The sequence below is a fragment of the Polypterus senegalus genome, chromosome 1 (assembly GCF_016835505.1).
Source record: "Polypterus senegalus isolate Bchr_013 chromosome 1, ASM1683550v1, whole genome shotgun sequence".
NCBI classification, from domain to species: domain Eukaryota; kingdom Metazoa; phylum Chordata; class Cladistia; order Polypteriformes; family Polypteridae; genus Polypterus; species Polypterus senegalus.
The window spans coordinates 178,033,474-178,049,349 of NC_053154.1; the positions used below are offsets into that span (position 1 = coordinate 178,033,474).

At 37.3% G+C, this 15,876-nt stretch overlaps 1 protein-coding gene across 1 annotated transcript in view; it reads left to right on the plus strand.

Annotated features, from left to right (window-relative positions):
* Positions 1 to 15,876, plus strand: part of ddb1 (damage-specific DNA binding protein 1) — a 209,292-nt gene that overhangs the window by 153,984 nt on the left and 39,432 nt on the right. The window contains exons 19-21 of the mRNA XM_039763642.1: positions 1,305 to 1,428; positions 1,575 to 1,739; positions 8,475 to 8,569. Coding sequence (XP_039619576.1) covers positions 1,305 to 1,428; positions 1,575 to 1,739; positions 8,475 to 8,569 — 384 coding nt within the window. The remainder of the gene's footprint in view (positions 1 to 1,304; positions 1,429 to 1,574; positions 1,740 to 8,474; positions 8,570 to 15,876) is intronic.

Here is a 15,876-nt window from a genome sequence, read left to right on the forward strand (position 1 = left end):
CCATAACCCATCCGCAGGAACAGTATCTGCTCCTTTGGGCAAGGAGGAACAGGATGAGCACTGCCAGAGCCCTACAAAATGACCTCCAGCAGGCAACTGGTGTGAATGTCTCTGACCAAACAATCAGAAACAGACTTCATGAGGGTTGCCTGAGGGCCCAAATGTCTACTGCGCCCTGTGCTCACTGCACAGCACCGGGGAGCTCAATTGGCATTTGCCATAGAATACCAGAATTGGCAGGTCCACCACTGGCGTCCTGTGCTTTTCATAGATGAGAGCAGGTTCACCCTGAGTATATGTGAAAGACGTGAAAGGGTCAGGAGAAGCCGTGGAGAATATTATGCTGCATGTAACATCGTTTAGCATGACTGGTTTGGTGGTGGGTCAGTGATGATCTTGGAGGCATATCCATGAAGTCGACTCACAGACCTCTACAGGCTAGACAACGGCATCTTGACTGCCATTAGGTATCAGGATGAAATCCTTGGACCCATTGTCAGACCCTACGCTGGTGCAGTAGGTCCTGGTTTCCTCCTAATGCACGACAATGCCCGGCCTCATGTGGCAAGAGTATGCAGGCAGTACCTGGAGGATGAAGGAATTGAAACAATTGAATGGCTTTCACGATCCCCTGACTTAAACCCAATAGAACATCTGTGGGACATTATGTTTCGGTCCATTAGGTGCCGCTTAGGTTGCTCCTCAGACTGTACAACAGCTCAGGGATGCCCTCATACAGATCTGGGAGGAAATGCCACAAGACACCATCCGTCGTCTCATTAGGAGCATGCCCGACGTTGTCAAGCATGCATACAAGCTCGTGGGGGCCACACAAGATACTGAAAAGCATTTTGAGTAGCAGAAATTAAGTTTTTGAAAAAATGGACTAGCCTGCCACATCTTCATTTCACTCTGATTTTAGGGTGTCTACACAATTCAGCCCTCTGTAGGCAGAAAACTTTTTTTTCCATTAAAAGACTTGGCATCCTTTTGTTCCTAAGACATTGCCCTGTCGTTATTTGTATAGATATCCAACTTCATATTGAGATCTGATGTATCTAATGTGTTTCTTTAAAGTGTTCCTTTAATTTTTGTGAGCAGTGTATATATGTGTATATATAAATATATGTGTGTGTGTGTATATATATATATAATGTATGTATTTTTGTAGTGAAACATTTTGTAGTTACTGGCTACTGTGTATATTATAACACATATGGGCCAGGCTTATCTCTGCAAGACTTTGGTTTTATTTTGTATTTTTGCTTCATTTGACTTCCTTGCTATTCCAATCATGAATGCAGGCATTGTCCAACAGTGTGAGTTCCAGCAAACTATTCCCAAGTAGCACGTCTCCCCATGAGACCTCTTTTGGAGAAGAGATTGAAGTTCACAGTCTTCTGATTGTGGACCAACATACTTTTGAAGGTACATATTGATGCCTTATTGTCAGTTATGTTAAATTAGTGCTGTGGCACAGCCTTTTATTAAGCAGATTAAATGACAGATGTTTTAAAGCTCAATTACAGTACATCATGATGTTTCTCCAATAATCCTCTGTTCTTTTTATTTAGTTTTACATGCCCACCAATTCTTACAGAATGAGTATGCTTTAAGTCTTGTATCCTGCAAACTTGGGAAAGACCCCAACACTTACTTTGTAGTGGGAACAGCTATGGTGTATCCAGAAGAGGCAGAACCAAAGCAAGGCCGTATTGTGGTTTTCCATTATTCAGATGGTGAGTAATTGACAGAGTTTGTAGGAATATGGTGTGTGGATTAATGTGTGGAGTAGGAATATCATGTATGTCTGTTTCTGTGAAAACAGCCATGTCCTTCATGAAACGTGAATATTTTTCAGCTTTATGTTTCATTAGACAAACAGCCAGCATATATCTGCTTGTGTAAACATTTGTTTTCCTTGTACCAAATGTGTGTGTTTAGGTAGCTTAAATTCTTCATATTTTGTTATATGCAGCCTTATGCTGAAATCATTTAAATAGTCTTCCACATCAAACAACAGTCAATACCCAAGACTACCAAAACGAAAAACAGGATTTTAAGAAATTTTACAAATTCATTAAAATAAACTGAAATTTTACATTAACACGAGTATTTAAACTCTTTGCTGTGACACTTGAAATTTGGCACAGGTGCATCCTGTTCTATCGATCATTGTTTTGAAGTTTCTAGCCCTTGTTTGTGGCCCACCTTTGGTAAATTGCACATGAATATGAAAGGCACACACCTGTCTGTACAAGGTCCCACAGTGGCCATGTATATCAGAATAAAAGTCAAACCATAATGTTGAAGGAACTGCTTGCAGAGCTTAGAGACCAGAGTGTGTCGAGGCACAGATCTGGGGAAGCTACAGATGTTTGTATGGTTATTTTTATATATTTTAAGCTCTTATAAACTCTCCCACACTGTTTATAAATATTCCCCGCACAGTTATACAGCATAAACCCTTTATATTCTCTTAATTATTAGGTAAGATTCATTGAAATTATGTATGTAAACACACTGTTTATATACTACTCACAAACATACGTATCGTATATCATTGAGGAGTTTTATTTAATACGAAATACAGTTTTAAACATATTGTAATTGATTAGGTAATATAAAAATAAGTGAAAAATCTATAACATGTAAATGCTGTACATACAACCAAAATGTTATTTAAAGATACGGTAGAGCATCTCCGATGTCACATATGTTACAGCCATTAAGATGGATAGGCCACCAGCAATAAATACCTACAATGTAAGAAAAATTGTATAAAATGTGTGTACAGTTACAATAAACATACGTACATGTACTAAGTACGTAGAAAATTAGTTATGGGTACTCGCCAAAAATGACTGAACGACTTGTCCGATAACGATGAGTTTAATTTTACTGCACAACAAAGGAGAGCATTACAGGTCTTCTAAAGGAGCCTCTTCGGGCGATTGTGTAGCATTGCCGCCGTTCTTCTTCCGCCAGTCTTCAATCCAAATCCCTAAAGCAGATTCCATCCAGACTACCTCCTTATTACATCCATTTACAACTCGTTTTGCGCCCTGGTTAAAGGACACTGCGGCCGTAGATCTTATATTCTTTTCCTCCTTTTTAAATAAAAAGAATCGTGGAGTCATTGATGCTGTAATGGCGTCCTGCAGCCATGTAGCTGTTCCCTTACTTCAACATATCCAAAACTTTTACCTTTTCGGCAATTGTTAGCATCTTCCGTTGGCGCCTGGGCACGGCTCCTGAAGCAGTAGCAGGAGCAGATTGTTTTGGAACCATAACGAAGGGCTTGACTATGCACAAAGATAAACACAACAGTTAACTGTTTACACAGTGAAACACATTGATGCTGAAAGAGCGAGACGAGACTCCATGGCTGAGCATCAGAGAACCTGTCTGGAGATAGGAGATACTTTCAGAAGTAAAACATTAACTCCAGCATTCTACTAAATCTGGGCTTTTTGGTAGAGTGACCAAGGAACACTTGAAAACCCACTTGTAGTTTACAAAAAAACACCTAAAGGACTCTCAGACTATGTGAAACAAGATTCCCTGGTCTGATGAAACCAAGAATGAAGTGTTTCAGTTTTAAGAGTTCCATCTGCAGGAAACGAGGCACCACTCATGACTTTTGCAATACTGTTACTACTGTGAAGCATGGTGATGGCAGCATTATGCTATAGGGTTGATTTTCAGCGACAGGAACTGGGAGATTAGTCAGGATTAAGGAAAAGATGAGCAGAGCAATATACGCAGATGTCCTTAATGAAAACTTGCTCCAGAGCACTCTGAACCTTGGACTGGACCTTCTAACAAGTCAGTAACCATAACCATAAGCACAAAGCACAGGAGTTGCTTAGGGTCAACTTTGTGAATGTTCTCGAGTGTTCTAGCAAAAGCCCAGACTTGAACCCAATCGAACATCTCTAGTGGTACCTGAAATAGCTGTACACTGATGATCTTAATCCAACCTGACAGAGCTCGAGTGCATCAGCAGAGAAGAATGGCAAAAAAAACCCCAATAACAGGTGTGTGAAGCTTGTAATGTTATTCTTAAAAGACACAAGCTGTATTTGCTGCCAGTGGTGATTCAGCCTGTATTGAGTTAAGCTGATAATACTTGTATCAATGGGATTTTTTAATCAATTTGCAAAAAATTCTAAAATCTTGTTTTTGCATTGTATTCTGAGGTATTGAGTGTTCCTTGATGAAAGGAAAAAGTGAGTTTAAATGATTTTAGCACAAGACTGCAAAATACCAATATATAAAAAAGTAAAGGGGTCTGAATACTTTCAGAATAAACTGTGTGTTATACTGTATATAAAATATATATACCCATACTCTTAATATGGGTGTGTATATATTCATAAATATATATATATTCATAAATGACATTCCGTACCAGCAGCACTGCAGAAACAATTTTAAATTTTATATCTGTATTCAGAAAGTCATTGGTAGTGGTGGGCAAAGTTAGAGGCAAAAGTCTTCTGAAACACAGTGTTGAAATATTTTAAACCGTTTTGCTAGGACATGACTTTAAATAAGCATTTTCATTGAGATATATGTTATGATCTGCCCATTGCAAGGCATTTGCATGGTAAGAAATAAAAAATAAATGTGAACATATAACTTATAGAATTAGTTTGTTTCTTGAGTTTTTAATGGGCTTTCATCTGTTTTTACTGTATATGAAAATATTTTTTTAATAATTAGCATAATTCTAAAAGTAGTGTATTCTGTAATACAGTAGATGGCAAAAGAACAGTTTATTATCCATAAAAAAATCTTTTTAAGGTGTGGGGGTTGCCACTTATGCTGACGAGCCTAATATGGCTGTATAATTTAAATCCCCTCATTACTACCAGTTTTATATTTTGGTAGATTAAATAATAAAAGTTTTCATTACAAAATTTGAGGCTACTTTTTGTTTATACATTTTACCCATGGTTAACAAAAATATTACATTTACAAATTCACCAGGACAGTTCCAATGATTATTTTGAAAATCAATTAATTTGGTGATTATTTTGTTTAATCAATTATTTTGCTAAAAAGAAATTAGTTTTTTTCATTTGAGATTAAACTCAGGCTTGTATAAAATCTTCAGATTTTTGTATAACTATTTGTAGATATTTTTACTAAAATATAGTTTTTTATAAAACATTTTTATACAATAATAAATTCACAAAAAAGTAAGTCAGTCATTATCCAACCCGCTGTATCCTAACACAGGGTCACGGGGGTCTGCTGGATCCAATCCCAGCCAGCACAGGGCGCAAGGCAGGAACAAATCCCAGGCAGGACGCCAGCCCACCGCAGGACGCACGCACGCACACACACTCACACACACACATACCAAGTACACATCAGGGACAATTTAGGATCACCAATGCACCTAAGCTGCATGTCTTTGGACTGTGGGAGAAAACCGGAGCACCCGGAGGAAACCCACTCAGACATGAGGAGAACCGGGAAGCGAACCCAGGTCTCCTTACAGCGAGGCAGCAGTACTAAAACTGCACCACCTTGCCGCCCTTCACAAAAAAGTAATAAATAAAAATAATACAGTTAGAGTAGCACTTCTGTCTATGGCTATGCAATGAACGCAAACACAATTTCCTTAAAAAAACAGTTTTCAATTAACTAACTTAACTTGCAATAATGTGGCTTATGTATTCAGAATCACATTAAATCAGCACTTCAAAATTTAAAATGTAATATATTATACCTTTTTTTTTGTTTCTGTGAAAGAGACTGTTTACCATGTAAATATCTGACCTCCAAAATATTCCACCCCAGAAGATTCTGTTGCACCATTGTGACTTTATTAGCTTTTATAAGTCTGCAGCAATGTTTGAAATTAGTTTATCACAGTGAACATGTTGGTTGGTTTGAGTTGGAATCACTGCTGCACTTGCTGCTATGTACTACCTGTATGGTGCTGAAGTCTTTGACTTTCTTTGAACATGGGATTGATTTGTATTTAAAAAAGAAATCTTTTTCTCCTCAGACTGGGACTTCTGTTTCTTTGCATTCATTTTTTGTAAGCACACATGCTTCTAACTTTACATGTGTTTGCAAGCGTGCAATACATCACCATAATTTAGCAGAGTGACTGCATCAAAAAACACCCAATTACGGCAAGTGAAATTCAGAACATTTACTGGCTAGTGGCTAACAACACATTTTTAGTCAACTAATATAAAATTCTGTCACATATGCAAGTTTTTTATTTGCATTGTAGATGGCTGAAATGTGATTCAGATTAGTCATTTCAAACAAAGTTTTGTCTTTGCCTAACTATAACTGTGTTCATATATCTGTATCACAAAACGCTGAAGAAACATTCAAATTACTGGGATGATGGTTTCTTTTCCTCCTCTACAGAGGCTGTAATGGTGTGTTTCCTTTTTAAATTTTCATGCATCACCATTCGGCTCACATGCCATACGAGGTCAGACCTACACATATTTTGCAGCTCACAACCTTTTTTTCTGTGTTCAGAGTAGAGTACTTTCTACTCTGGAAGTCTTTTGTTGCAGCGTCTTTTCTGTCATATGCTTATGATCTGCCATTTTTCAAATGGGTTCACAACTTAATGAAATAGTGACACAATTGTGTGCCACAAAGTACTCTGCCTAATGTTGTAATTGATTAAAAGTGATGTGTTACCAATGTTTTATATAATCAAATATAACCAATAATGATGATTACTTTTTGCAGCCCTAATTTATTTTTCATTTTCAACTCTTGACTGCTTTTTTTTTTTCTTCATAGTAGCCTTTTTCTTCAGTAAAGCAAACTTTTTGTGAAAAAATCTAAAAAAAATGTCTGTTACAGAAATATGTAGAAAATACACAACTAACAAATGTTTTAACACTCTACATGACAGTTTTGAAGCAGTCAAAACTTTTTGCAATATGTGTTGCACCACTTCTCCTGTCTTTTAGCATCAATCTAATTGTCCATTTCTTCTGACAGCTCAGAATCCTCATCTGACATTTCAGAGTCACCAACAATACACAAACCCTCTACTGCTGAAGTGCTAGTTTCTCTTTTTTTCCTAATGTCAATAACTTTTCCAGTATTTACTACCATGTAGTAAAGAAAATTAATCTCTGAAATGTATGTGATGTAGTTAATCTTATGGTCTTCACAGTCATCTAGTGAATAAAAATACCTTCTAAATGGCTTCTTTTTGTTTAGCCTTTCACCCCCTTGACTTTTGTTGACACCTTCCCTAAAAGATCAAAGGAGGTAATCCAATTTAATGTTGTACTATGTACCAATTGTGATGTTTTTACATCAAGGTGTTTTACACCAAATCCCTGCTCAGTTATTACAGCAATTTTACGCTCTATGTAAATGTAACCACATTTTAGTCGCCTAAATACTGCAAATTGTATACTGTTGTCTGTAAAATACATTAAAAGATGCTGACTATTGATCAATTGGTTTTCTGATTCAAAATTCTTTTTTTAATATAAATACTATTAAAACCTTTTTCAAGTAGTTACCATTACTACTCAGTGTTTGCATGTTGTTCATATGCATTTCTCATGCTTACCTTTGTCAAAAATGCACTACTATGCAAACATAACACTTAGATGAACATAGAGTTCAGTAAAGATGAGAAAAAAATAGCCTACAGTGTCTTTGGATCTATTTAAATGGCTGCCTTTGGTTTACCATTTTAGTGCCACACACACTGTTTTCCTTATGTCACTTCATCATTTACATCTCTACTCCGATTGTCTCTGCATTTATTATTATTTATGTTCCTCTAAAAGTACTAAAGACCACCCTATTATAGGGATAGCATGGTTTAGCTTTTTTCTTTGTTTGTTTCCCTGACCAAGTGGCTCTTTCCTTACTCAGCTTTGTGTCCACTCAGATAACCTCTCTGTCGTGCTTATCTTAGTGCCTCTGTCTTATGGTCTTAAGAGGCATGCCACACATTACCTATGCAACATCTGCTTGCTATCCCTTTGTACCCACCCTGATATATGTGGGGCCTCTGTTGCTGCCAGTCTTTGGTGGGATTCTGGTGGCACCCTTGCTCTGATAGCCTATTGTCACATGGTTGCCACTTCACAACATATGTATTGTGCACAAAGCATTCGTAAGTCCAGTGTCATTTGCGTATTGACTTGCAAATCATTTCCTCATGATTTGTACATTGCTGTTCTAGTGAAATGCTCTCCTGGATCATGCTTTACCACTTATAAATGTTGAGTCTGTGGTTTGTGGTGTTCAAGAAAAAGAGACATTATTTGTAGAAGTGTAGTGGACATAACTGATAGAATCTTTAGGCCGGAGATCTTAGAGTTCCTTCATGTAAGTAAACCAATTTATATAATGCTATAGTTCACTTCTTTGAAGTACTTTGCTGTGTGATATTGGTGATTTCTCATTAGAGCACTATGCTACTGAATTAACTAAAATATCCTTCCTTTCAGGAAAACTCCAGACAGTGGCAGAAAAAGAAGTCAAGGGTGCTGTTTATTCCATGGTTGAATTTAATGGGAAGCTACTGGCAAGCATTAACAGTACGGTAAGTATATGATTAACACCAGCTATTTGGCATTTGCATAACAATCATAAATAATTTTACATAATTTATTTTTATATTCAGCATTAAAAGGTTAAAGTTTCCTTGTTCATAATATCTTCAAGCTGAAGGAGTTTGTGATAAAATATTTCAGTATTGTAAACCCTAGTATAATCAATTCACACAAAAGAGCTGTGCATAAACCTGTTCTTTTAATTTTTTTATGTTTTACTAGTGTTTTATTTTTTCTTTTAAGCTTTGGGTTTTAAACTTCATTCGTGGGGCCTCATTTATAAGCTGCATACACAAAAAAAGTAGCTGAAAATGTGCTTACTCAATTTCCCATGCCAAATTTTGGGATTTATAAAAGAAAACATGAGGGGGAACGTGTGTATATTTACTGCTATAAAGTATTGGAGTAACCTTTTTTTAAGTTGTTTTATACATTACCTTGCTGGTTTGGCATATTTTCTTTCTTCATAGTGACATACAAACTTGAGTATACAGCATTATTAAAGTTTTCAGACAAATATTCTTGTTTTTGTTTTGAGTTACAGGTTGGAACATGTTATGGCTAGATGATAGAATCATGGGTGGCATGGTTGCACAGTAGTAGTTCTGCATTCTTGCAGCCATTAAACCAAGGTACATATCTAGAATGATCAACACTTGATCAGCCAATTTTGAGATATCAGCCTTAAAAAGCTGGGGCACATTCGAAGGAATTGGTATTTTTTTTTTTTCATTGGTACATCATATAGTAAAAACCTTGTGATGTTAACCCTTCTTAGTTTTCATTTATATATAGGTATACTAGCTAAAGTCCCTGGAATCCCCTGGGTATAAATAAACAGGAAGAAAAAAGTTTTTTAGAAATTCATCATGGCCAGACACAACCCACGATTAGGCAAAGAATTCGTTAACCAGAAATCCAGAAAGCACTGTACATACTTATGATCTTAAATCAGATTCTACTTTCTCTATGGCAATGATGGTTTGTTCTCATTAGTGCCAGCACACAACTGAATACAGTAATCCCTCGCTATATCGCGCTTCGACTTTCGCGGCTTCACTCTATGACGGATTTTAAATGTAAGCATATCTAAATATATATCACAGATTTTTCGCTGGTTTGCGGATTTCTGCGGACAATGGGTCTTTTAATTTATGGTACTTGCTTCCTCAGTTTGTTTGCCCAGTTGATTTTATACAAGGGACGCTGTTGGCGGATGGCTTAGAAGCTACCCACTCAGAGCATGTATTACATATTAACTAAAAATCCTCAATGCTATAAGATATGCTTCCCGTGCGGTGCTCGATTGTTTGCTTGTCTCTGCCTCTCTCTCACCCTCTCTGACGTTCTCTGCGCCTGACGGAGGGGGTGTGAGCAGAGGTGCTGTTTGCACAGAAGCTGTTTGCCTAGTGGATACGAACGCACCTCTAAGAAATGCCGGCCGCTTTATCGCGGTGCTTCCAAAAAACACACTTATTTATTTTTTGATTGTTTGCTTTAATCTCGCTCTGTCTCTCTCTCCGACGTTCTCTGCGCCTGACGGAGGAGATGTGAGCAGAGGGGCTGTTTGCACAGAGGCTGTTTGCTTAGAAGATACTGACGCTCCTCTAAAATGCCCGGCAAACTTAAAAGCACACGTATTGATTTTTTGATTGTTTGCTTTTCTTTGCGAGCGCTCTCTCTCTCTCTCTCTCTCTCTCTCTGAAATTCTCTGCTCCTGAAGAGAAGAATATATATTTGCATTCTTTTAATTGTTAGAAAGAACTGTCATCTCTGTCTTGTCATGGAGCACAGTTTAAACTTTTGACTAAAATGTGTTATTTCATGTCTAGAGGGCTCTAATAATGTTAACAGTGTGGGAGAGTTTCTAAGGGCTTAAAATATATAAAAATAACCATACAAACATATGGTTTCTACTTCGCGGATTTTCATCTATAGCGGGGGGTTCTGGAACGCAACCCCCGCGATCGAGGAGGGATTACTGCAATGTTTTACAATATGATTAAATAAAAATAACATGTTGAAGACAACTTTCGTGCCTTCTGACCTTTGTAGTATTTGCTTGAAATAAGACAGGTGTGAAGGGTGCTAACACACAGGCGCAGAAGATTGCATTTGAAAAGTGTGCTTTATTATTATTATTTTTTTTAATAGTTTGGACATTTTATTTTAATATTACATTTTTTGCACTTAGTTTTGGCTATGTATTGTATAAAATTGGCACTTTGATAATAATAAAATGTGATGTGTAGTCACAGGTGGAATTTAAATGGGGGCTGAGGTGTTTGACTCCACTAGTGGATGTGCTAGTCAATGGTTTTTGGACACCAGGCTGGAAGAAATGCATGAATCTACTGTTTTATTATGTTGTTTACAAATTTTAATTATATGTAGCTGGGATTGGCTCCAGCAGACCCCTGTAATCCTGTGTTAGGATATAGCGGGTTGGACAATGAATGACTGACTGACTGTAGTTAAATTGCTCAGAAACTGTAATATTGTGTGCTGCTTTAAAGCATCATCAGAAAGGCACAGTCATTAAGAATGGCTTATTCCATGTTGTAGCGCCAGGTCACAGCAGTGCTCATAGACGCCTAATGTTGAGGGATTATAGCTCTTTTTGATAGTTTGCTCGCTGTTGTGACACTAGATGGAATTCGTATGTGACTTTGCCAGGCTTGGTGTTGTAGCTTGCACTAGAGGCTGCTTATTTGCCTGATGGAATGCCAGCTCATAGTATGGGCGATTCATTCCTTAGAAATGTGAAAGAAACTAAACCACCTTTCCTTCTTTCAGCTAGTGAAGGTCTAGTTTTTTTGTTTGCACGCAAGAAATTATTGGAACAAACCAGCTCTGTGCTTTGGATTTAATAACGGGTGCTAGCCAGTGAATTGATTTTGTAATTACACTGGTTTTCAGCAGTGCAGTAAAGATAATGTTCAGTACACACAGTACATAATACAAAGTAGCCTGAGCCTGTTGAGATATATCAAAGGTGGGTGATTGCTGCTCGACATTAGAATTTGATTAGCAAGTATTTTGTAATGCATTTGTGTAATATTTCAGTAACATTTTTATCTTTACTAATAAAAGGCAAAGCCCTCAATGACTCATTGACTCACTCACTCATCACTAATTCTCCAACTTCCCATGTAGGTGGCAGGCTGAAATTTGGCAGGCTCATTCCTTACAGCTTACTTACAAAAGTTGGGCAGGTTTCATTTCGAAATTCTATGCGTAATGGTCATAACTAGAACCTATTTTTTCTCCATATACTGTAATAGACTGCAGCGCGATGGCCGTGGGAGGCAGAGTTGTGTGTCGCGTCATCACGCCTCCCACGTAAATCACATTAACTGACTGTGAAGGCAGTACGTAGAAAACAAGGAGGAGCTCCAAAGAGCGCTGAAGAAAACATGCATTATACAATTGAGAAGGCAGCGAAACAATAAGAAGCGAGCGAGTGACGCATACAAGCATATTCATAAGTGCAGCTACTGCGGAAACAAAGCATGGTGTAAACCATAAGTTTAAATTAAGTTTATAGACAGGCTGCCACTGGCGTTTGTCATGCCCACTACTAATACGATATTTACGGGATACAAGTTTAATGAGAGGACGCAGGGTATAAACGAGAGTTTTGATCACTTTGTAACTAAGTTAAAATTGCTGGTGAAGGACTGTGCTTATGCAAATTCCGAGAGACTGTTTGTGGGGGGGTTGACGTCATAATCTCCCCTCCCATTCATCTCATTTCAGTCACTTCATTTCGCTCTGAGCTGAGCTCCGCAGCTAACGCGATCTTGCGGAAGCAACTTTGTGACGCTGCCACCAAATACCCACAGAAAAATCCACAAATTAATACACACGCTGTCTCTAGGGTTTCTCCACACTCTGAATCCTCCAGGCACTACTGAGCATAATCTAATTTTGAGGGTTGGGACACCACTAATATTACTGAAAACCTTATAGCCACCGAGACTTTGTAACGGTATGAGACTTCAGGTCACGTGTCTGCAAAAGAACCTAATTGAGGCAACTATTTTTACTGGCAGTTGCTCAGGGGAGAGAATTTGTATTCCTCGCGTCCCCATTATACTCTCTGATCTCCCATTTCAATTCAAATGCCTCCAATTTCCAGTAAGGCTCTGCTTCGCGATGACAATAAGTCTAGGGACAGACCCTAAAAAAGGTTACATTGACAATCATGTTATGTTATTTTTAAAATGTTTCCTTTTCTTAGCACAAGCACAGCTGAGAAGCTTCGATGCATGTGCTCCATAACGCGTTAAAAAATAATGCATTTAATCACACTTTGCATTCCAAGCTAAGGGGAACTTTTGTCAATGCATGATTTCCTGGTACATCGATTACATTGATGCACACATCAGAGCTACAAAAATGGAAGAGTCTGAAGAAAGCACGTTGCTAGGACTGATCGAAGGCAAATTTCATTTCAAAAGACTACCCGACAGAAGCCTTGATAAAAGCGTGGTTTTGTGCAAACTGTGCAAAAAGGAGTTTGCAGACCACCAAAGCACTTCAACCTTCCGGTACCATCTAAATGCAAAACATGTTACAGCGAGCACAGAAACTCTGTATGCTGTTAGCACTAGCAGTGTGAGTTCGAGTACCAACAAAAGGTGTTGGCAGCCCAAACCTGATGAAATGACTGGCTTCAGGACCAAAATTAGTAAGTCAACATCGGTCAAACATACAAATTCTCTCGCAAAATGGATTGCTTTGGACTGTAGACCACTAACAGTGGTGGAAGATAGGGGGTTAGAAAATGTGCTACAATTAGCGTCAGGTGATCCAACTTTCCAACTACCGTTCCGAGAGACTATTTCAAGTAAAATTTAACAGCTTTATGACACTGAAAAGCAAGCAAATTTAGATGCATTACAGAAATCGGACTTTGTGGCTATTACTGGGGATCATTGGACTTCCGTGACCGTTACTAATTTTACTTACATCTAATTACAAAATGTTCAATGATCACACTGTTTTAGCCTAATGTACAAAATAATTTCGGCAAACGTTACTCAGAGTTTAAAGGTGAACATGGTCAAATTACCTTTTATGTTTCTGCCTTATTTTTTTAAGAAGAAAAACTGCACTTTATGTTGACATTTTTCTTATTATTTAAAGACAATACCATTCTGAACATTAGTACTTAGAATACCACTTTATTTTTAAGTCTGCCCAATTTTAGCCAGGGATGATATTTTTGTTTCTGGTTTGAATTGAAATGCATTTTAAAAGCATTTTTTTCAGAAATTAAAAGAGCTTGAGTTTACAATATTCATGTCCATGTCTATTATTTGATTCTGTCGCCCACTAAAACCCTTTTACATTAAAAAACATTTGGCGCTTTGGGGCAAATTTACTTGTGCGATTACATGCGATTAATCAAGATTAATTAATTACAAGGCCTTTTATTTTTTTTAATCGAGTCCCACCACTAATATATATATATATATATATATATATATATATATATATATATATATATATATATATATATATATATATATATATGTATATATATATGTATATATATATGTATATGTATATATGTATATAGTTATACATACACACACTCACACACATATATACATATGTATGCATATATATATATATATATATATGTGGATGTATATTTTGTGTGTGTGTGTATGTATATATATATATATATATATATATATATATATATATATATATATATATATATATACAGTAATCCCTCCTCGCTGGGGTTGCATGCGTGAATGAAGGGCTTGACTATGCACAAAGATAAACACAAAAGAGCACAACTCTTTACACAGCGAAACACGCTTGATGCTGAATGAGCGAGACGAGACTTCCTGGTTAACACTGCATTCAGCAAGCAGGAACTTAACTGCGTGTTCTGATTGGTTAGCTTCTCAGTCAGGAGAACTTAACTGCGTGCTCTGATTGGTTAGCTTCTCAGTCATCAGCCAATAGCGTCCCTTGTATGAAATCCATTTACTGTAATGGAGATGAGCTTGAACGCCGTGGGGGCGGAGTTCGCGGTGACATCATCACGCCTCCCACGTAATCACGCAGTACATAGAAAACCAGGAAGACCTCAAAAAAGCGCTGAAGAAAACATGCATTATATAATTGAGAAGGCAGCTAAACAATAAGAAGCGAGCGAAAGTGACATATACAACCATGTTCATGAGTTCTGCTACTTGAAACAAAGCACATGTAAATCTACACTTTAAATTAAGTTCATAGACAGGCTACGCTGGCTTGTAATTTAGTGCCTGCCCATATAAGGTCAGTCCGTCAGCGGCAATCCAATAGCAAACTCCCACTAAATATTCACGGGTGAAGGACTGTGTTTATGGAGAGGAAGATGAGATGGTCAGGGTGGTGTTTGACACAAACTCAGCGAAACTGCGAGAGAAAGTTTTAAGTGCCAGGACTAAGGTAACATTAAATACAGCCATGGACATAGCACCAGATGGCACCAGCACAGCTGGGAACCTTCGATGCATGTACACCGAGCGGCTCACGTGAACTGACGCAGTGCAGAGATAAAAGGCAACAGTTCCATAGAGCCCTTAACAAAAACCGAATTACACAATTGAAAAGGCAGCAAAAAATATGAAGCGTCTGATAAGCATATTCATAAATCCAGCTACTGCGGGAAACAAAGCACACGGTGGAAAAAGTCAATGTCCCGCTAAAGGAAGACAGTGTAAAAAAAAATGTGCACGCAGTGTGTCACGTCTCAGATAAAGAAGAAGACGAGCTGTTTATTGATGCAGTAAGAAACGAATCGATGAAAGAAGCCTGTCATCTTTACAACGATTGACAAACACGGAATGTAACTTGAACACAACACATCCTACAAATACGAGCCTGATTGAAAGAAATAATGATAATCAAATCCTTGATGACAGCAACACTCAGTAACACTCACAAAACAAATACTGTATATTGACAGTCATGTTACGTTATTTTTAAAATGTTCCTTTTCTTTTCTAGCTTTTTAACTCACTACTTCTCGCATATATATATATATATATATATATATATATATATATATATATATATATATATATATATATATATATATATATATATATATATATATATATATATATATATATATATATATATATATATATATATATGTATATATATATCCCGATCTACATACTCGAATAATGGATACTTTATTCGCCATCAATGATTGTTTTGGTAAAGCCATACTCAGTGTATTCATTAGATGAACGGTAAAAAAGTAAGAGCGAGGGGAGGA